Here is a 21,697-nt window from a genome sequence, read left to right on the forward strand (position 1 = left end):
GCCCTGCACGCACAATAGCTCAGCTTGCTCCTCGACTCCAAAACGTGCTGCAAATACACCTTGTGTCTCCAACGTGCAAAAAAACTATAGCTCAGTGTTTGATCTCTGTGCTTCTGGGGATACTTTGCTGGTCCTCCAGACCGGCATGGCGGAGCTCCATGTCACAGAGGAGCCACAAAGCAGTTCGTGAGCAGGAACAGCTCTCAACCCTGCTTGGCTCAAGCTGAGCGCGCAGCCACACAAACGGCCACTGCTGCTCTGTTTCCTCGCAGGCACTGCCTCGGACCCTTGCACTGAGCACTCTCATCTTACTCCTTCACCCACTAGGGTGAGAGACAAGCACAGGTTACTGCGCTTGTTTGATGGTGTTAGCACGTGGCATGCTTTCATAACCAATGGAACGCCTGTTCTGCAACGGGGTGCACAACTTCTATTTCCAAATGCCCTTTAAAAATATACTTTATATAGTTTTCTGCACCTTTCTACTTTGTGGAGACCCTCAGGAAGATCTGTCAGGCTTACTGTCGTAAGAGGAGTCATCAACTAATAACACTGGAGTGTCACTTCCAGTCTGGATGAGTTTTATGCATAATGATATATGTGCTTGGGACATAAAATTCTAGTGCGTGTTTGTTTTCCGAACTTGAGCTCAGCTGCCTAAAGGCAAGTCCCTGTAGACAGAGCCCACGTTTCCTTGTCTTTAGCCTGCAGCTAACAGAGGATAAAACCTTAATATTGTGAACAGGCAGAGCTGCCTTCTAGGCTAGGAGTGGTTAATCCTAAAAACAAGTTAAAGTTGATAATGACAGAAGTGGCCCAGTCTAAAAATGCAGATTTTTACTTCGAGATTTCCAAGGGGCTTTAGTTCCTATTTATAGCATTTTTCATTTCATCTTTCCTGATAGGAAAAGATGATTTACTCAAGTAAAATGGAATAGAGAGTTCATCAGCATATTAAAGTTAATGGAATGAGTGAGCCCTGCTGACCAAGTTATTAACGGCTCTTGCAGTTTTTGGAGTCATTCATTGCCCACCTGACATGTCAGCTATTCATGACAGAGCTATGTTAGCCACCCATACAAGCAATAACTTAAGCATTGCACTTAGTGGCTTCTATAAAGCCATTACCCACCCTCATTTTCCTGCTTGCCTTCCTGCTTACCACCAGCAGAAATATGAAGTAAAAAAGTGGAGAAAATATAAATTTGCTCCATGAGAGCACAACAACTTCTGCAGAGTTAGAAGTGGGAGAATAAAGTCAGTCAGAAGGGCATAACAATGGAGATGTGGAAACTTTCAAATTAAGGCTGTTTTAACTCTAACTCAAAAACACCAGGAAGAACTTTTCTTAAATTTTGTAGTAATGCTCTACTTAGAGTCAGGGATACATCTGACAATTTTAAAGCCAAATTCAGTGTCTGCAGTAATGTGGTAGACGAGTTAAAATTACACAGAAGAAATCAGTTGCAACTTTAACTTGATGAAAAATTTCCTCCTTCCTCAGAAGACCAGTCTCAAATCCTCATTGTCAATTAGACCGTGAACTCTTTAGCAACAAACCCAGCATTTTAACAGGAAAGGATATAACTTGCTGTGGTATTATGGTCCCTTTAAACCACCAGAGTGACCCAGAGTCACATCAGTGTAAACAAAAATCAGATTTACTGCTGTATTAAGATCAGTGTAATTTACATGGCCCTCAGTGAGGCTTTAAAAAGGGTGTTTGTTAAGAACAAATGATGTGGTCTGTTTTCAACATTCTGCAAGTAAATCCTACTCAAAGCGTATTTATTGATTTAAATAATGCACCAGTGATTTAGTGCTTACCTAAAATGGCATTTTGTATTAAATCGACACTCTGCTTTCAGAAGGCTGCTCATTAGCAAGACCGTTTCTCATAAGAGAGAAGAATCACAGGCACTTAAGCTAACCACATAAACATTATCTGAGCTGAAGAAAGAGAATTAGCTGCACTACCATCATGCCAAATGTAGTAATGTCTGCAAGTCTGTATATCTTTCTCTGTTCCAGGACGAAAGTCCAAAAGATAATGTGATTAGAGATTCCCATATACTGTAAACAGGCTGCCACAGCTGTTGGCACATAGCACTTGTGGTTTGATACAATTGCCTGGGAAAACCATGCTGAATAACTCACAACAATTTTAAACATTGACATTAGGGTCTTCTTACCGAGCAGATCCAATCCTTCCAAACTGATTGCTGCCTGATGGCAGAGGCTTAAGCAGAGTAAAACCTGGATCTTCTGAGTGCTCAGAAGGTGGCGTATCAGCAGCTCCTGAACTGTCCCCCTGATGGGCAGATTTCTTCTGTTAATGTTGGAGCAGGTTATAAAACCAATTACACAGTTCAAAGGAAAATAGCTGCATCAATGCCTAATCAGCAGCTTATGATTATTGCTACAAGCATGCCAGAATTTTTGATTTACAGGACCTCCTCAGAAACTTTTCTTTAGTTTCTATCCATTGCAGGATGAAAACAAAGCAAAAGTCAGTAAAAAGTGCAGTTTCATATGAAATCACAGGGTGCACACAGTGACACTAGAGAACCCACAGAGCAGCACCACCACTACCAGTGCCAGCACAGTTGGTTTGTGTCCCTAACCCAAGTTTTATCTTGGGTTCAATGCTCTAGCCCCCATCACTGGGGGATCTGACAGATTCACAATCTCAGCATAACCCTATGAGGGGTTTATATCAGTTGGAATTGGATGTCTAAATACTCTAACAAAACCTGACTGTAAGATACCAGCCCACACGAGGTGCCTTTGGCAGGTTAGTGGACTGCCTCTCAACTCCTATGCCTGTGCTCTGACAATGGTACCACCTTGCCTCTGCGAGTTTGCAACACTAGACCATAAAAGTTGAAAAGATTTTTAACATACTAGTCCATAAGAGGCCAACCTTCTCAATTCTTGCATCTGTACAATGATATTGTATATTTCCATATGCCTGAGACCCACCAGACTCATACCAATAACCTGGAGATCTGAGGGAGAGGAAGTTTTTGAAGTGGTTTACAGTAGGAGATGAGAATAACTTCCTAGGGGTCTCATAATTCCATGGGGGGATGAAGCTGAGTACCATGACAGCCTGCTGATGTTGGCCTCACCTATGTTTGTTTGCTTGCTTCTTTCAGCAGCCAAGGATGCTGAATACTGAAAAGTCCCTATTGCAGCCCAACCCTTGCTGTCAGGCACGTGGCACAGTCTTGGCACAAAGCCACATGTGACTGGTATTTCTACATTTTCTGTTGCTTAAACAGCTTGAAGAAAAGTTATATACAAACAGGAAGGAAACCGAAGAGAGAATTTTTGTTTTATCATTCCATCAGGAGAGGCCGTCAGCAGGGCAGGTATTACTGTCTCAAGCTAGCAATCATCTCAAACAAGAGAGAAGGAAGTGGAAGAGCAGATCTACAATGATTACAGAGAGTGCTCCTCTAGTTAATTTCTTCTGGCTGTCTACCTGAAGTGCGAGTTGCCCAATCTTCTCTTCCAACTCTTTAACCTTTGCTTCTCGTTCAGCCACCATCTGTCTGAGCTGCTCTATAAGGCAGTTTTGCTTCTGAACCTCACTGTTGAAGTGCTGCCCTAGCATCTGCTGGGACTCCTTGTTCTTCTCGTCCTGCTGGCTCAGGTGCTTTAAGATCTCCTGCATTTGCTTCTGTTGGCTCTGATAAAATAGAAACAATGAGTGAGACCTTCACTTTTGTACACAGCTATTAAGACTCCCTGGGTGTTTTACGCCCTCCAAGACAACTACCCATTCAGGAATGCTAGGGCAAGCCACTGCCCTGCCAAACCTATTCCCTGGTGCAAGCATGCTGATGTCACTAGCGCTACTCCAAGGATTTGGTCTGTTATGTTTTAAGCATGAGATCACCTTGTCTTGCTCTCAGCATCTATCCCTTGAAAAGACTGCACAGCACATCTACTTGCAATGCCCAGACAGATGGGGCTGGGTAAGGACAGTCTGTCCCCACTGGCCCTTGCTGTCATATCAAGACTTCAGTGACTGCATGGTGCAGGTAGGAAAGACCTGAGCAATGCAGAGATTCAGTTTGCTGGAAGCTTTGCTCCTGAGTTTAGCAGAAAAGGGAGCAAAAAAGGCTGGCTTTTGTCAAAGAAGGTGACTTTTTCATAAATTGGATAAAAGCAGAGCTTTCAATTTGCTTTTGTGTGAAATTACAACATGATCAGATTGTGTGACAGTGACACTAAAAGATGAGGGTTGTATGAGACGACAGCTATGAGGCTAAGCTGTTCTACCCTTGGGTTCTGTTTTTTTTCTCACACTGACAAATCTAATACTTGTCGGACAGTTTGTTCTGTCAGGCCAACAAACTGCAAGCAAGGTGCTTCTTTGATGTAAGGGATAAAACAGGTTAACCATTCCTTCCCAAGTAAACTCACATCTTGCTGTAATAGTTTTAGTGAAAATGCTCAGAGTTAGCAAGAGTGACGACTGTTATTTGAGTCCTCTGTAATCTGTCTAATCTGCTGGTCAGTACCTGTACTCCCCACGGCTGCCTGCTGTGCAGAGAGGTGAATGCCAGCTTTGTCATAAGTATGTCTTAGCTAAAACCTACGTACAGAAGCAAGGAAATGTAAGTGATTCGAAACTTGTGAGGAGCTGGATCAGGAAAAAAAACTATGCCACTAAGAAGTGGCATACTTTTTTTCTTTTTTTTTTTTTTCATTACTGTAATTGGAAAAGACTACTTAGAACCATGGCAGGACAAAATGATCCATTTTTTTTCTTTTTTTTTTTCATTACTGTAATTGGAAAAGACTACTTAGAACCATGGCAGGACAAAATGATCCAACCAGATCATGACAGCAGCCATTTATTTCAGCATAACTGCATCTTGAGTCTCCACTAATAGTCTTGGTTTTGAAGGGGCCAAGTCCTCTCAGCTCCAGCTACTGCAAGTGAATGTCTGTGTGGTTTAGTACTCATGGTTCAGCCTGCGTGTTTTGGGCTGTGTAACACAATATATTAAAGTGCAAGATTGCAGGGATTCTAAGAAAAAAAATAATCTACTGATAAAGCTGAAAGCAGAACAGAGAATACAGTCCAGCTTCATGGGTCAGGAACGAAGCCCTTCCTCTACCTACTAGAGAATCCTATTTCAATCCTTCTGCAAAATGCTTCTTACAACACTTGCCGCTTAGAGCCACACTTGACTGCAACTGTGTCACGCCTGGCGCTGCCTTGCAGCCTTTACACAATCTGATCCAAAATGAAGGGCTTTAGCTGAGTAGGAAATCTCTGGCTGTCACAGTTTGATTCATCAGGCCCCTGTATACCCTAAGGTTGTCTGTGTCATCATGTCATTCAATGACATCATGTTTCATCACTTAGCGAAAGAGGGCTGATCTGCAGGGGCTGGGACCAACAGTAATAGTCAGACTGTACCAGTAAGGCGTCTATGAGCTCATCGTCGTGTTTTCCTTTCTCCAGCAAGGTTACGATCTGTCCCTTCAGGGTTTTCACTTCGCTGCACAGTACTTTGTTCCTGGCTTTTGATGCGTCAAGTTTTTTTTTCACTTCCTCATGACTTTTTTGGAGAGCATCATGTTCCCCAGTGAGTTTCTGCAAGTGATGCAAACACATCATAGGAAATGACAGTTATAGCCTATCACCAAGCCCCAGGTGCTTTGGTGAGCTAAAGAAATCACACGCTGACTGGCAGAATCCGAAAAATGGAATTGGCATACCATATCGTTCCTAAATAACTAGAAACTATAAATGCTACCACTCATTGCCTGCTTGCCGGCACCAAAAAAGGTCAGTCTACTCAGGAATACGAGTGGACGAGGTTGATTCAGTATGTGCCAGGAAGCAAATGATAATTTTGTGTTAAAACCTAATTCTGTATGCTCCTGCTTTTCATTTGCCTCATCATTCTCCATGGGGAAACTCTCTTCCTTCCAGATACAGGCTGGTGATGCCACACTATCTACCAGAAGCAGTCCTTGGCATACACTGCTCCCTGAGCCATGCCTTCACCTAGATGAAACTAGCCAGGGAACGTGCAAACGGTTAAGTAGTAATGGACAAGTACAGTGGAAGTTATTGTGAATGGAGCCCTAAATACAAAGGCAGAAGTGGAACCATGCAGATTACAGTTACTGGGGAAAGCCTTCCCTGTGCTGTGTGCCTGTAGCTATAAATCTTCTCTTTCATTCTCCCGGCCAAGAGTGAAAGGTGTGTATCGCCCCATCGCTCATTCTGTTGCACGGTTAAATTGCGGTGAGAAAAGCAGCAGCTAATCAAGCTCTGGATAGTGCCAGATGGCCTTTACAGAAGCAAATATAGGAAAGGAGCACAGGGAGATGTGCTTTGCTAACCTGAATATGTACAGCCGACCCCCACCCCCCATGTTTCTTGTGGACACAGGCCTACACGTCCCTTCCACCTCATGGTTTACTACACGTGTCACTAGCTACAGCCTCTCTCAACCTCTAAACACTGGATGCCTGTTTGTTTTTGTAGTGACTACATGTGATAGATGGAGGGTAAGGGTGCCTGGCGCAATTCTCAACTTTATTCTGTTCAAGTGTAGAAGCCCGCAGCCATACAGATACGCGAGGTGTGAGGGAGATGCTTGTATTTAACATCGCATGAAGAATGCACATCTGGCCACAGGGTGAGGGGGGTGCTACAGAGTTTGGATGCAGCTGTAGCAGGGCTTCTTTCTACATATGCCTTCAGTATAAAGCTAGCATCAGCTGCATTGCAACCCAGGGCCTCTCTCCCTCTTTCCAACATCACCTATCAGGCACTGTTGTCAGGTGGCCGCATGCCAGGCCAAATGGATGCATCTGACATATGAATCATGAAGCAGAGGGGAAGACCAAATCTTGTACTGCAGAGGCATGCCTGGCCACGTGAGAGTGCAATACAGACAACAAGCGTGGAAGCCTTTTGCTCAGCCTGTGAAGTGTGGCAGGACTTCCTCCAGCAGATCGGGTGGGTTTCTGAAATGGTCTCCTGGTAGGGTGTAACATGCACCCTGAAGGTACGGCAAGTTCTTACACAATATATACGCAAACAGGACTCTGTCAGCTTACAGGTTTTTTACCTCCAAGGTGTCTTTCTTTTCTTTTTCCAAGCTGCGAATCTTCAACAAGTTCTTCTCTCGCGCTGTCAACTTCCTAGGATCAGTAAGTGCCAGCAATTCCTCATCAATCTCACTCAATGATGTTCTGGTCTTGTTTTGACCCAACTGATTCTCCAGGTCTCGAACCTAGGGGACAAAAATGACAACTCATCCAGAGCCTTTACGAGGAGTACAGTGGTCCAGCATCAAACAGGACATAAGCAAAGGGAGCTCAGAGTGCAGCAACATACTACTTCTTGACATCATGGTTAACTAACGGAGAGCAGTGTCTGTTCATTCGAATTTAAGTTTTTTAGCTGTTTAGAAACATGCAGATGTCTAGGACATCTGTGCAGGGAGGAGATAATACCTTAGATACAGTAGAGTACAGTACATACAGTCTTCAGATGAATCCCAGCCAGGGGGTCTAACAGAAGGAAAATATAATTTCCTCAAGGGAAAGTAGAGGTTAACAATTTCAATCAATCAGAGTGCAAAAATCACAGTTTGTTGGCATATAATTAAACAGCAGAAAAATAGGAAGAATATGTATCAAAACACCTGAGAGAAGTTATTTAAGATGCAGACAAAACTGCCTCCCTGTTGCAAGCTGACATTTCAGCTAGACTGTGCCCTTCAGAAGATTCAAGAGTTAAAGATTTTACTGAAGTTCCTGGGGGAACAACTTGAAAACCTTATTTGGCCTCAATTCTTCCCAGCTAACTTTACACACTGAACAAAGGTGTCTAAGTGAAAGCACAGACACTGACAGGGCTCCTTCTGTACTCAGAGAGGCACCTTCAAAACATCCTGGGATTTTAACTAGGCTGCCATAGCTCTCCAAGGTCACTGAACTCTCTCCTTCAATGCAGATGCGAAAGATTCCTAGCTTAAATACTGAAACTTGCATGTTTGCAATAGACTAATTAATATAGTTTGCAGGAACTCTGAAAGACACTGCACGCATCAACACATATTTAAAATTTAGCGCCCCACCGCCATGTGCACACGTGTTCACACACACACACGAACACAAACATACCAAAAACTATTACAAAGGTTACCATGAAGTTTTTATTCTAACAGTTGCTTTCCTCAACACAGAAAAAGACTGGCCATATGTTTGCAGTAAACATTGTTCATACTGGGACACACCTTATAAGCAGGTATAGATGTTAGAATTACTTAATGAAGAACTAACAGTATCTTTACCTTAAACCGAGGTAATATCTATACTTAGAAAGAGCACCCCAGCACCCAGCTTACACGGCACTATGCAGCATCTTAACTCACCTTGCTTTGGAGAACAAGAATTTGCTGGGCGCGTCCACGCCAGCTGCCAGAATTGGTCAAGAGACTTTGAATATTCACATCTTCACCAACTTCATTCGCTAAAAGCTAAGAAAAAGAGATTAACATCAACGATAAGGCTAGGCTGAAATACATGTGTTGGGGAGAGGGGAGGAAAAGCTGCTCTCTTTAGCAGTAAGCACAAAACACTGTACCTATATACAGTGGCCTTTATCCCCTGTATCTGAGATCCAGTATTCCGTACGATATAAGCCCTTTCAGATAATTATCATAATACAGAGTGTTGATGCTTAGGAGGCATTTGGCTAACATGAATTATTTAATTTGTGAGGTGTGTAATTTGATGTTTGAGTAATATTCTTTGCTTTTTAAAAAACGTGAAGCAGTGTTTTGCTGCCTGCCTATGGAGAGTGTCAAATTGTACTATCTAGCTGTATAGCTGGGTGTCAAACTGTGCTGCTTCTGCAAGAAGAGGATTTCGAATTCATCACCAAGGTTTACTAAGCATTACTAACAGTTTTCAATATACGCAATTATTTTTGATATGATGAATACTTAACCAGAACTAAATAGGAACAGAGTAGAGATATTGTCTTAATACACACCCTTGCAATTAGGAATTAAGCCAATCTCTCTTGCACAATTCCAACACAGCCACATTAACGAGAGCTAAAGTTAGTATGAAGAGCATTTAAATTATTTATAAAAAGGTCAGCAGAGTTCTATTTTTAGGACCATATTCTCTACTCTGATCTGCATTGCAGGTCTCTTACGCAAAGTAATGAAACCAAAGGAAACAGAGCACATAGTAACACATTAAAATCCATCATGAATCAAAGAGAAAAAGGTTACTCTGGATGTCACTCCAACAAACTGTTTAAATATGTGCTTTAGTTCAAGCGTGGTCTTTAATCCCATTGACTTCCAAGGAACTGAAGCCTACATTAAAAGTAAACACATAATTAAATGGTTTGGAAAGGAGGAATGGGCCTGAACAAGCCAGTCACAAACCTATTTTGCTGAACTGGTATTTTCAAACCATAAAGAATCTGTACCCATCGTAGCCATAGAAATAGTGGATACAGGGATCCAGCTGTGCTGGCAGAGCATGCAATCTGTGTGCCCACGTGCATATCTTTCCGATGCAGCCACTACACCCGTGTTTCTCTTACCCCCTTACAGTTCACTGGAAGACTTCACGGAGGCTAATCAACGCTCAAAAGAAAACAAGCCTCCTGATTTCACAAGAATACACCTCTTGCACAGGATCCCAGCCACAGACTATGTCCTGCAACAGTACCTTTTGGATCATCCTCAGTTCCTGTTTTGCAGACTGGAGTTGGTTACGATACTCCATCACTTTAAAGTTAGCTGTGGTTAACTTTTCTTGCAATGCTTTCACCTCTGGACTTTCAGCCTTTGAAGAGAAGAATGTACCTGGTAAGAACAGAATTCTCAGGTAAAAACTGAAGTGATTAAGATCCACAGATCCATCAGGATCACAGAATCTTTTTTTCCCAGACCCATGAAAATGCCTTCCCTAATTTTTGCATCACAGAGAAGGTACAAACAGAGCAATTTAGTCACAAAACTAGTGACAGGGATACATCCTTGTCATAAGGAAAGAAATGCACAACAAAGTATGAGCTTCTGATTTCCTCTCTTCAATTACAACTCATACCAAGTTTCCTTCTATCATCTTCAGAGTGGATTGTTTGATTCCTGCATCACCACCACCAAGAGAATGTATTTTTTCCACAGCTGTCTGTAGCTGGAAAAAAAATGCATTGTTATTTTAGAGCAGACACAGTGAAGAGCATACCTACATGAAAGATTAATCAGAAAAAATTACAAGAGCAATTTTGATGATCCCGAATGTTTGTTTACTCTAGAAAAAAAAAAAAAAACAAAACAACTCCATTTCCCCTTCTTTTTAAAATACAATCAGTAGGAAAGCATACATTTTTTCTTGAAGTGCTTTCCAAAGAAGCATGTGTTACTTTACTGTGGAAAAACTTCAGTGAAAATGTCCCTGACTTGCTAAGATGGGATCATTTATCAAGTATGGAGACTTCTGTGAGATTTTATCACCATAGGTTCATAAAATAAGTGTTTATATATATAAATGCAAATATAATACAGTAGAGTACAGATGAGGATGTTGTCTCTGGATTTTGGATGCCAGTTTACCCGCTCCTCATAAAAATCATAGGATATTTCATAGAAAGCACACAGTTCTATTTACCAGACAAATTTAAAAGGAGAAATCACTATTTAGTAGTAATGTTAAGGCTCTTTTGCTTTAGCTGGGATAGCTCTAACGTAGCATTTTTCAACCTGTGAAGAAAATGTCTCTTATTGCTTGTCACAGTTTGGGAAGGCAGGCACACAGCCCCTCCTCCTCTGAATCAAGTCCTGTGTTGAGGTTGCAAAGACTTCTTACTGGACTGGAGTGCAGTGAATTTGAAGCTGGAAAAGCTGGGAAGTGTTGCTTTAACGGGCTGAGACTTCATTCTTTGAGGTGAGTAGAAAACCTTGATTATTTTCCTGAATAAAAGAAGGTCTAAGGAATAGCTTCTTCATTAAAGTGATATCTGGGGAAACAGAGAGCGTAACTCAGGCCCAGCTCTAATGTTACCCCTTCTTTGCAAGTAAATCAATGGTTAGGTCACCCCCTTCTATTCAGTTGATAAACCCTTTTAGTCAATGGACTGAGAATGAGAAATTTCAGCTAGTGTTGGCAGCTGCTAGGTCATATTCTAAGGAAATTTTCTGCAAACATCCATTTGCAGTCTTTGTTTACACGTACCACCCTTTGCTACCTGATTACTCAATCGCTCAATGGCCACACCTTCCATTTGGTTTGTGGGAACATAGTCACGTTAAAACACTTTTGATTTACATATTTTTCAGTTTTCATACAAGCAAAGAGCTAACAATTATGTAAAATAACAGTGTTTTCCAGTGGTGAAAGTACATACTGTGATGCATTTGTAAAGCAGCATCACCACAATTCATTTAGCAGAATTTAAGGTGTCTAGAAGTAGGCGTACAGGATGAGACTCAACTCACAAATTAACACGTTCCCTGTTTTCAGTGTGGGTGTCTCTATAAAGAATGGAGTCTAGGCAATACAATCAGGGAAGTCTAGTCTTCAGCTCACTCTACAATAGACACCTACATTACACCAAGTGGATGCGCTGACTGCGGACTCGGATTCAGGTCATGTCTAACTGCCCCACAGGGATGTCTGAGCAGCCAAGTGGCATCTCAGATTGTACTTTCATGCCTGGGCAACCAAATTGCACTTTAGTTGTCTTGGTTCTTTCTACAATCAATGGGAAAAGATGAGTGTGTCTAAACAGTGATCCAGCTTAGCTTAAGAGTTACTAAAGAGAAGTGAATCACTGCAGGTCCCTGTCTGTGACAGCTCTCCTCTTTCATCACTCAACATTTTTCAAAGATACCTCCCACTGTCAAACATTGCTTTAATTTTACCCATCTTTTACATCTACATAAAGTTCTACTGAACAAGTACAATCCACAAACTTAGCCAGTGACCATTAGTTTAGAGAAGAGCCACCCCAAACACGGTTGTGAGAAAATACAGACCACTGACCAGGACACAGTTTCAGTGGGGTTCACATTGTGGTTCACCTTTACCTCATGAGACAGGTTGCTGCATTTGGTTTCGATTTTGATGGTGCTGGTGTCTAAGGACAGGTTAGCTCATCTCTAAAGTGTCCATCTCTGCTTTGACCAGCAATTACTGTTTCTTGAAAATGTCTGTTTGCTTTGAGTTTGATTTCCTTTCCTGAAATGTCTGTGGCCCTTTCTTTTGGGTCAATGTCTGACATATTTTAAGTTCTTCTGCAGTAGGGGATTGTAACCAAGTTGATTTTTCTTGAAATTATTCATGGCTTGCTCCCCTACTTGTGGGATTTTGTAGGTCCCCAGCAACACCTGATATAGCTTAGCCAGCCTGACAACTGCTTGACAAGACTCCTCTGACCAGATCGCTCTGGATTTATGCAGGAGTTCTCAAAAATTTAATCTACCATTTCTTGATCTTTCAGGTAACTGGGATACAATTCGGACACATGCATGAGTTGTAATAATAAGTGACTGTGAAAGGTGGACTAAAAATGCATTTGTCAGATAGTATGATAAACATTACCGATCCATTTAAATGATGTCTTCTAAGGAAAAAAGCATTAAAAATTATCCATAATTTTACCAGTGTTGTGTGAGGGAGTGCAGTAGTAGCCAACGAACAAAGTATACATTGACATCAGGGCATCTAATTTTCATTTCAGCAGTCACCTGAGTAAAATTATATTAGCACATATAAATCAGTCGTACTAAATCACAAAAATAAATCTGACTGAGTGAAGATTTTCTGTCTTAAGTGACATAGTTTGCTACTGTCTCAGTTCTGGAAGTACTTATGACAAAAACCAGCTTTTATTATGTGGATGAATAAAGCTTAGAAGAATAGAGTACTAATTCATGACTGGTATTAACGAGGTGGGACTGTAAGACATAATGGTATGAAATTTGCTCCTCCTCACACAAAAAAAATCAGAAAAATATCATTGTCATACTGTTAGAAAGGCCTCCATGCTTCAAATACAAGTGAACATTCCTAAGTGGTATTTCTTAAACCTTTCTCTCATTATAACTCAGAGATATCCTTTCCTAGCACCTCCTTTCTGCAAAGGTGGAAACAGCTAAGGGCACACATCCCTCTCTCCTTGAAATTACAAGAACTCAAAGCAAGGATGGATGCAACAGCAAATTCAAAATGAGAACATGAATTAAACCAGTTTCTACAGCCCCTTTATCCCAAAAGCTGCATTTTGATGTTTTAGCACTGAAAAAGAGAATAAGAAAAATGCCTCACTTCTTTCTCCAGCTCTTTGACTTTGTTATTCAGTTGCTTCACTTTGGCTTTTTCACGCTCAGACTCAGCAGTTATCTCACGATTCTTTTTGGCCAATTCAACTATTTTAGTAGCTGCAACATCTCCAGCTAAACCAGATGCCCCTGAAAAGTATACATAAAAGCAAAGGACATATCTTACAAGCAAGATTCAGAACAGATGATGCTTTTGTTCTCTGTCCAGTGCACAATGTACTTTTATTGTCTAATCCATTTCTCTCAGAGCTGTGCCAGGCACTTAAATGAACAAGTGAGGGAAAAGAGGCATCAGTGATTCCAGCTGGAGTGCTTGGTCCTCTGAGTCAGCATCACATTGTGGCTAGCAATGCCACATTTCACACTTTAGCAAAAGCCACATGTCAGAAGGCCACAACAGTGGTCACAGCAACATTACTGCATAGAAAGGGTAAAGGAGTTTTCTGCTTACCACTGTGAAGGACAGTTATGAACAGGCTTTTGAGGTATATTACAGAAAAAGACAACACTCTATTTTGCACTGGTTGTTTACTACCAGAGGATTTGCTGAAACAGAGATGTGAACTTTTCTAGACATCTGCCCTAAAAGGTCAGGAACACTATTACAGTTGGGTCCTCGATAATGTCCAGGAAATTTCATTGTGCCTATTTATATGTCCCTTGAGATTATACACGGAGCCTTACTGTATTACTCTTTTAATTGCTCTTTTAAACAGATACTTCATTCACCTCCTCATCAGAGAGGGTTTGATTAGTATCACGAATAAAGTAATCCCCAGGACTGGCTTGTCTGTCACTTGGCTTTCATTAACATTGCATAGGTGGAGAAGAGTTCTCGCACAAGTGCAAAATCAATGATTGCATACAATGTCTACGGAAACCTCTGCCTCAGCAGTGAATACGAGCCTGCTATAACAAATCCTTGGTGGGATATATGTGGATTGAATGTGGCTGTTGTCACTCTTTTTAACTCTTTTATCTTTCTTCAGTGCTCTGAAGTAATGACTTTTCTACTGACATCTGTGAAGATTATGTTCAAGAACTGTGGTGAGATGCAAGGATGACTGATGACTCTTAAGTGATTTCAGAGTCCCATAAAACCCCTGGAGACATTAAAGGGGCTATGCAGAATATAGGTTAGAACAGAATACGATCCCATGTCACTATTTAAAAACATTGTAGAGAAAAGAATGAATTAATTGTTTTTAAAAGTGTTTCCACTGTTCTTAATGCTTTATCTGATGTGTGTTTCCCCCTCTCATCTAGAAGCTATTTTTTCCTTAGTTTTCATAATAAATAACAGCTGATAACCATCGGGGTAAGTACTAAACTAACAAGAGCAAGGCTGCTGCTTCCATGAGGTGGTCTTCAAATGCATTGCATACACTTAATCAAAGCTTTCTGTTCCCATGCAATGTGGGTGAGTCTCTTGCAGCGATGTACACAGGGCATAAGGCAAACTGCCACAAGCTGGCATGTGAGTCAGCCAAATGAAGCTGCAAGAGCACATCAGCATCCTGGTCCTGACCCAACAATAGCTTATCATTTCTCCCACATACAAGCTACAGACAATTTTTAAGAATGAAAGCATAATTTAAGTGTTACTTAGTTCTGCTTATTGCTGGTTTCCTTCTTCTCTACTAGCCTTGACATCACTGCTGTCCTGAACAACAGTGGCACCCAGTGGAGGAGGTGCAGCCTGCACAGTTCAGTTTTCAAAGTACACCCAAGCCACTTTAGAAGCCAAACTTCGCATTCAGCCAGCATCCTGCATGTGCTTTATTCAGGTATTCAAATAAAAGGCACCTAAATAAGGAAGTTAACATAGCAGAGAAAGCTGCAACTAACAGAAAGTTTTCTAAAATATGATTTCTATGAGTCATCATTTTTTGTACCAATAATAGCAAATTTGCAGAAGATCCGTGAGGAACAGAGATCACTGTGTACCCCCAAAGAGCACTACACTTATATTAAGGCACATATAATTATCAATAACAACATTTTGCACCTTAGGTCTGACCTGTCTGACTACCAGAAGTCATTTGGTTCTTTCAATAGCTCTCTAAAATAGGGACTAGTAGTATCCCTATTTTCCAGCTCATGAAACTGAAGGAGAGAGTGAGGCACAGATCTTTAAGCACACATGCCATTCCACATGTAAGTGCTATCATGTCAAGCCATTACGAGGAACTTCCCTCTGCAAACAAAGCAATGAGAGTCCTTACATGAGAGAGACATCGATGTTTAGAAAACTCTGTAAATGCAAAGCAGTGTCAGCTTAGGCCCTTGCATGTTTAAGTAGCAACTCTTTAAGTGTTGACTAAATCCATACCCAGGTGTGTAACTATTTTCAAAGTTCAGAGCCAAGTGGCTTCAGTGCTGTTGCAAATTACTGCAAGCTCAACAGAGAACAAGTGTCTCTCAGTTGAGAGCTGCATTTTGATTCTTCCTAGCAGAAGCTTATTACAGGAGTGGAAATGGAGGCAACAACAGTATGACTGAAATACTCCTTTTTAGCATAAAGCAGGTAAAGAGATGTCATGTGAATATTTCACCGCCAGGAGCTCACAATCAATCTCTTATCCTACCTGTATCGTCATCCGCATCAAACAAACACTGGAAGTAACAAAGTGAGAATACAAAGTTACTGTGTTTACCTGACAAAACCAATCTGTCCTCCTGTATTTTTTTCTGGAGTTGCTTTATTTCAAAATCTTTCTCTGTCACCAGTTTGTATAACCTGCAGTTCTCATCTCGGACCTCTCGAAGCTGATCCTGGAGCTGCTCATTCTCAACCTCGAGCAACCTGTGAAAAAATAAGCCATAATGGCAAATGTCACTGTAATGTGCTGTAAATGTCACTGTAGTGTGCTTCAAATAGATGCTTCCAGAAATAAAGTAATGAAACGACTGTATGCTAGATGAGCTGAGCTCACCAGGAGTAAGTTTACTGAATTAAGTAGAATATCCTAAACCTCAGATCAGCATACAAGCTGATGATCTGATCTATTCAGTTAACTTATTTCTTCTTCAAAAATTCTGCACTTCCTTGTGTTGTCTGGGGCAAAACATCACAGCACAATTATCTTTTCAGTGCTCTTGAGGTTACTGAATAGTCTCATCTCACTCAGTCTTACTTATCTGGTTCCTCAGAGGAAACCAGGCAAGTTCACCATTCAGCATCCGTGACATTAAGGCTTTACTTTTTATACTTACCGAAGCCAACAGAGCATCAACTACAAAAGCTGCTACGGAGGTTCTTTCTTTAAAATTGAATGCTTCACAGCAATTCACAAAAGACCAATTTCCTGTGTCCTCATCTGATTTTCTTGGAATCCCACCAGGACGGACTGGCATCAGTTTGTATTGTTAATGTTGCTTTTTGGAATTCATTTAGTAACAAAGAACAGCAAAAAGCCTTCTGAACAGGAGGAAATGGCCTTGCTTCTCCTATTCTTCAGTACATTTAGTAACATTTATGGGTTTCATCTCTAAGACATCCAGAGAATTAATAACTTTAATCTCTTTGCTGTCCTTACATGATGGTTGCTTTGAGTGTAAAACCTAGAAGCTAAGGCCTCGGGGGCTCAATTCAGTTGTGGGCACTCAGGCATCTATTTGAGATGCTTCAGGATTATCTGAGCCCTCTACGTGAGGACAGCAGCCACGAAGCAGGGCTCCTGAGAAAACTTCTGGGGCCCAGTCAGAGAACTGAGTGCATCTCAGACAGCACTTCCCACCCACGTGTAGACATATGAAAGAACCCCATGAATTACTCATTATCTACAGTGTGACACTGAATGTCTACATTTTGGTGACTTAATCTGGCATAGCGTGCCACCTGATTGCTCCAGACTACAACAGAAGTAGGTAGCTTGGATGATCACAGGGATTTGGATAAAGCCCAGTTGTTACAGTATATACCTGTGGCTGTAAGAGATATCCACAGCCAGACAAGTCAGCTACCTGAATAGTCACCTAAATCTTTTCTGTTCAAAAGTTTTATCAAGCTTTTTGCTCTAACTGGACTTTGGAGCTCTTAAATGCATGCTCTATATATACGTGTCAGAACAAATGACCCCTTAGAGCACGGCCATAAACAACACAGTGAATTTATGACACAATTCACAATCCATAATTAAGCAATGCACTTCTGTTTCAAAGCTGCAAATCAAAGAGAGATCAAAGGCAGCTGTTTACAAAGGAGAAGAAAGAAACCAGCAATCTCAGCAGAGAAAAGGCAAAACTATATTATTCCCACATGTACCACTCACAGAAGTGTGCAACAAAACTGCAGATTTAGAGACACATGGACAAAAAGATTTTTAACAGTTGGGGAATACCATGAAAAAATGGTTCTAAGCTCTTAACACACCTGATCACTGATGTCTTCCTCAGAGCTGGCTTCCAGGTCTTGAGAAAAAGCCCTTACAGTAGGATGGACAGAAATCCCAACTGCACAGAGCTGGGGTCGCCTCTGAGAAACTTCCCCATCCCATCCCCTCGTGATCTACACATTACAAAGGAGGTAGCAAGTTCCACCCAAGTGGCTCAGCTACAGAAAGTCAGCCAAAAGAAACAGGCTGCAGAAAGGCAACCCTTTTCTCTCTAGTTCAAGGAAACAGAGCCAAGGAAAGCTTGTGAGTGAGGCCTATGACTGAAATTCAGGCAAGTGTCTTTCCCAACCCTGTTACAGATTCTCCTTGTGATGGGGAAAATCACTTAATCTTTAATACAGCAAACAGAGCAGGGAGGATAAAGTTACAGAAAAAAAACAAACCAAAACAAACAAAACAGAAAGACAGAAATGTCAGCTAAACACTTGCCTAAACAAAATTTGGGAGTAGGACAGGAGGAAGGAAAAATGAACTCCCAAGGCTCAGAGGAAGAGAGACTTCTGAGAGAAGAATGTTTTCCAAGCACTGCTATAAACAACACTGACATGCTGAAATCACTGACACTGAAGACCATATGGAGTCCTGTTATTCTGGAATAAGTTTCTAATGTGTTGTCATGGGAATACTGCAAAGTACATCCTGGTGAATCCCTTCCAGAAGCAAATCCTGCCCAGATTTGATACACTCACAACCACTCTTTTGCTGAACGCAGACGTACATAAGCAAAGAACAATCCAGAAAAATCTGCTACACCTGCCATGTCAAATGGGGACTTTTAACAGCCAGTGCCACTGAAAACAGAGGTAAGTAATAGCTCTTGAATTACTCAGACCTAAACTACTGAACCATAAATGGCAGAGACCTGCTGGCACTCTCCTCTGCTTTGCACCTCAGAGCATTCACACTGCAGCAGGGTGTGCGATGGGAGCACCAAAGCCCCTCTCCTCCACCAGACAAATCTGAACTGTGGGAACCAGTCTCCCTCCCCATTAAAAAATAAATAAATCAGATCTCCGTAGTAATCTTCTATATACTATCAGAACAAAATGTTGAAGAGAAGAGGACAGCTGATAGAGGTCAGATCAGAATACGCTGGCAAATCAGACAGCCGTGGTGGGGACCTATATGTGAAGAAGACAATGTATGACGGAACGGTGAGAGCCCCAGTTTCTAGAAGGTCAGTTCTGTTTCAACACAGACTTCCTTTGCAGCTTGAACACCACATTCCCAGAAGCACCTGAAAGTTTCAGTGGTTCACTCCTGGGCTCCTTGCATCTACACGGAAGCTCTGCTGCAGCTTATGCACTTGGGTGTTTAAGGAAGCAATCATCAGGAACAAGCTGAGCAGGGAGCTGCCCAGAGTCACCAAGAGGGAAGATCAGCATTTAGGGCCTGATAAACCTTGGTTAGAGGCTTAATAAACTTTGGTAGAGGTGCCCTTTCCCACTCCAGATTCTGGGAGGGGAAACTGTCTCAAAGGTGTAAGCCTAACTATGGTTTTCCACCCATGATCTGCTAGTTTTGGCAAAGCTGCCAACTCCTCCTTCCTGCCCCTGTATCACAGTACATCACCCCATCATGGTGCCAATAAAACAGTCTGTGGGGCTTAAGCTTTAAAATGGATTACTGAAATGACTTGAGATAAAAGTACCCTTGCCCCAGAAAGTGAATCCAGGTTCCAACAAACCACCATATCAGCACAGTTGCAAGTGGGGGGCACAAGCAGAAATTTCTTCAACTGGCTTCACCACTAACACAGAGCAAATCCCTGAACAGGCAACGCTGTAGTAACTGCAGACATCTTTGGGATGTGTCCAACTTCAGATCTGTTCTAGTTTGTAAAAAAAGAAATAAATTAATTGTGTCAGAAGGAAGGACTGACTATATCCTAGGAGGAAGATGAATGATCAGAGCTGGGGGTTTCAAATCTCTGCTCCAGTAAATTAAGTTATGCACTCATCTCCAAAAACAAGATTAAGGGAGACCCACACCAGAATGTCCTATGTCCTGGTAATCCAAATGCTACCCCAATGGGTGACCTAAGACCCAAACCACTGTCCCCGGTAACATTTAAGACGCTACCTTGTATGACCCTGTCAAGTATCTTAACTAAATCAGGTTATATTGTAAAGATAGCCAGGGGAACACTTTTCTGTGCTACAGGCCTTTGGCTTGCACCCATTAGTTGCTTTGCCGTTATCTGTCTTTGGAAACTATTCATGTAAGGAACTTGTTTGTTTGCAAGGAACTAGGCAGGAACTAACTAATGGTTCAGAAGATGTTAGGGATCCTGAATAACTGGATTTTGTCAGATAGTACCTAGCTGCCCCAAGCATGGCACCCTTAACCCCTCTGTCCTTCTGCTCTTCATTTGTTAAACACTGATAATAAAGAGCATATCACAATGCTCTGATGAGAAACATGTTAGGGACAGCAAGAGTCTTCTCAGGATAATGAAAGCTCAATACGTGAAGGCAGAAAGTGCCCTGTCAACTTCATATGAGTTTCATAAGTTCATACGCAAAATATACTGCTGTGTCTTCCTGAAGGAACAGTGCTACTACACCTTTACCTTTTGCTGTCATCTTCATTTACAGGTTGTCCCGTTTCAAACAAGTTTAGATCATTTGGGATTCTGAAAGCCTCCTTTGCGTTGCCATTATCACCCTTCTGACTGTTCTGCTTTTCTTTCTTCCTCTCCATTAAATTTTGCAGCCGCCTTTGCTGTTGTTCTTGATAAGCCTTAAACTGACTTTTAAAATGTTCATCCACTTTTATGTCTGACTCCATTGTTTACTAAAAGCATAACAAGAAGAAAATAAAAAGTGACAGGGAGCAGAGACCAACATTGCTTTGAAAAACATCCTCTTCTAGCAGTTGCTTTTCAGTTTTTCCTCACTGACCTCTGCACAGTCTCTCTGCCACCTCATCCTCTCAGTCACTGTGCTCTTCAGCCCCTTTGCCTTGCTTCAAGTGCCTTTTTTTATAAATGGCTTTCAAACAGTCTTCAAAAAAGTTTTTGGGTCTTTTCCACTCTAGCATTCAAAAAGCAATGTTTTAAAATGTTTTAAACCACATTTGTTTAAAATGAAATTTTTAAAGAAGAGCAAGTTGGGGTGAAATCCAAATGAATGGAGCAACCATATTAATACTGACTAAAGGGAACACATGCTGTTTGTGACCCAGGTCCATCCAGCCTTCCTTCCCACATTTCAAATAAAGGTGCAGATCTCCCCATTTTGGGGTTAATGTGGGACGGGACTGACAGAGTAAGAAAGATTTCTGTTTATCCTAGTGCTCCCTTTGGGCACTAGACACCAAGAGTGTGACTGACATCTTTCCCCCAAATTTCTAAGCATTAGGCGATAACATGAAAGTGATAATACTGCTAGCCATTTAAATGTCTAGAGCTTTACTTAGTGTGACCAAAGACGATCAGTCTTCTGATGTATTCCAGCCCCCTCTCCTTCTGTTTGACATTTACTGTCAGCAAAAAATCTAGTGCACCTTTGGTCTAGTAAAAACAATCAGTAAAAACTTTCAAAGGCACACCCTCCACTGAGTAATTAACGCAGGCCCTTTCTCACACTAAGACAGCAATCATCCTGATAAAGTGCCAAAACGCACGCTATGTCCCTGTGTGCCTGTATGTCCTACATGGGCAGAGATGCATTGCAAGCAGCTTTGCTTCCACGCCTGCCTACGGAAACCACGGGTGTGGACAAGGTGCGTTAAGGACTCACGAGTGCAAAGAGCAGAGTCTGGTCAGCCCCCAGGCCTCGTGGGTATGAGTGACGACCTGGGGGCAACCTTTAGCCCTCTGGCCTACCTGGACACCGACCCCAAACCTGGCGCCGAGGGATCTGCCGCAGAGCCGCTGTGTGGAGAGAGGGAGTTCCCTCTCCTCCCTGCCCAACGCTCACCTTGCCCTGCGCCCCGACAAGG

The 21,697-nt window shown here is 41.9% G+C and overlaps 1 protein-coding gene across 1 annotated transcript in view; it reads right to left on the bottom strand.

The window, feature by feature from the left end:
* CCDC13 (coiled-coil domain containing 13) overlaps positions 1 to 20,542 on the bottom strand; it is a 32,177-nt gene extending 11,635 nt beyond the window's left edge. The window contains exons 1-10 of the mRNA XM_009880494.1: positions 20,325 to 20,542; positions 16,013 to 16,161; positions 13,342 to 13,484; positions 10,120 to 10,209; positions 9,739 to 9,855; positions 8,421 to 8,525; positions 7,110 to 7,274; positions 5,441 to 5,617; positions 3,488 to 3,694; positions 2,193 to 2,329 (exon numbers count right to left, since the gene is read on the bottom strand). Coding sequence (XP_009878796.1) covers positions 2,193 to 2,329; positions 3,488 to 3,694; positions 5,441 to 5,617; positions 7,110 to 7,274; positions 8,421 to 8,525; positions 9,739 to 9,855; positions 10,120 to 10,209; positions 13,342 to 13,484; positions 16,013 to 16,161; positions 20,325 to 20,542 — 1,508 coding nt within the window. The remainder of the gene's footprint in view (positions 1 to 2,192; positions 2,330 to 3,487; positions 3,695 to 5,440; positions 5,618 to 7,109; positions 7,275 to 8,420; positions 8,526 to 9,738; positions 9,856 to 10,119; positions 10,210 to 13,341; positions 13,485 to 16,012; positions 16,162 to 20,324) is intronic.
* Between the last annotated feature and the right edge of the window lie 1,155 nt (positions 20,543 to 21,697).

This window comes from Charadrius vociferus, unplaced genomic scaffold, assembly GCF_000708025.1.
Source record: "Charadrius vociferus isolate BGI_N301 unplaced genomic scaffold, ASM70802v2 scaffold12, whole genome shotgun sequence".
NCBI classification, from domain to species: domain Eukaryota; kingdom Metazoa; phylum Chordata; class Aves; order Charadriiformes; family Charadriidae; genus Charadrius; species Charadrius vociferus.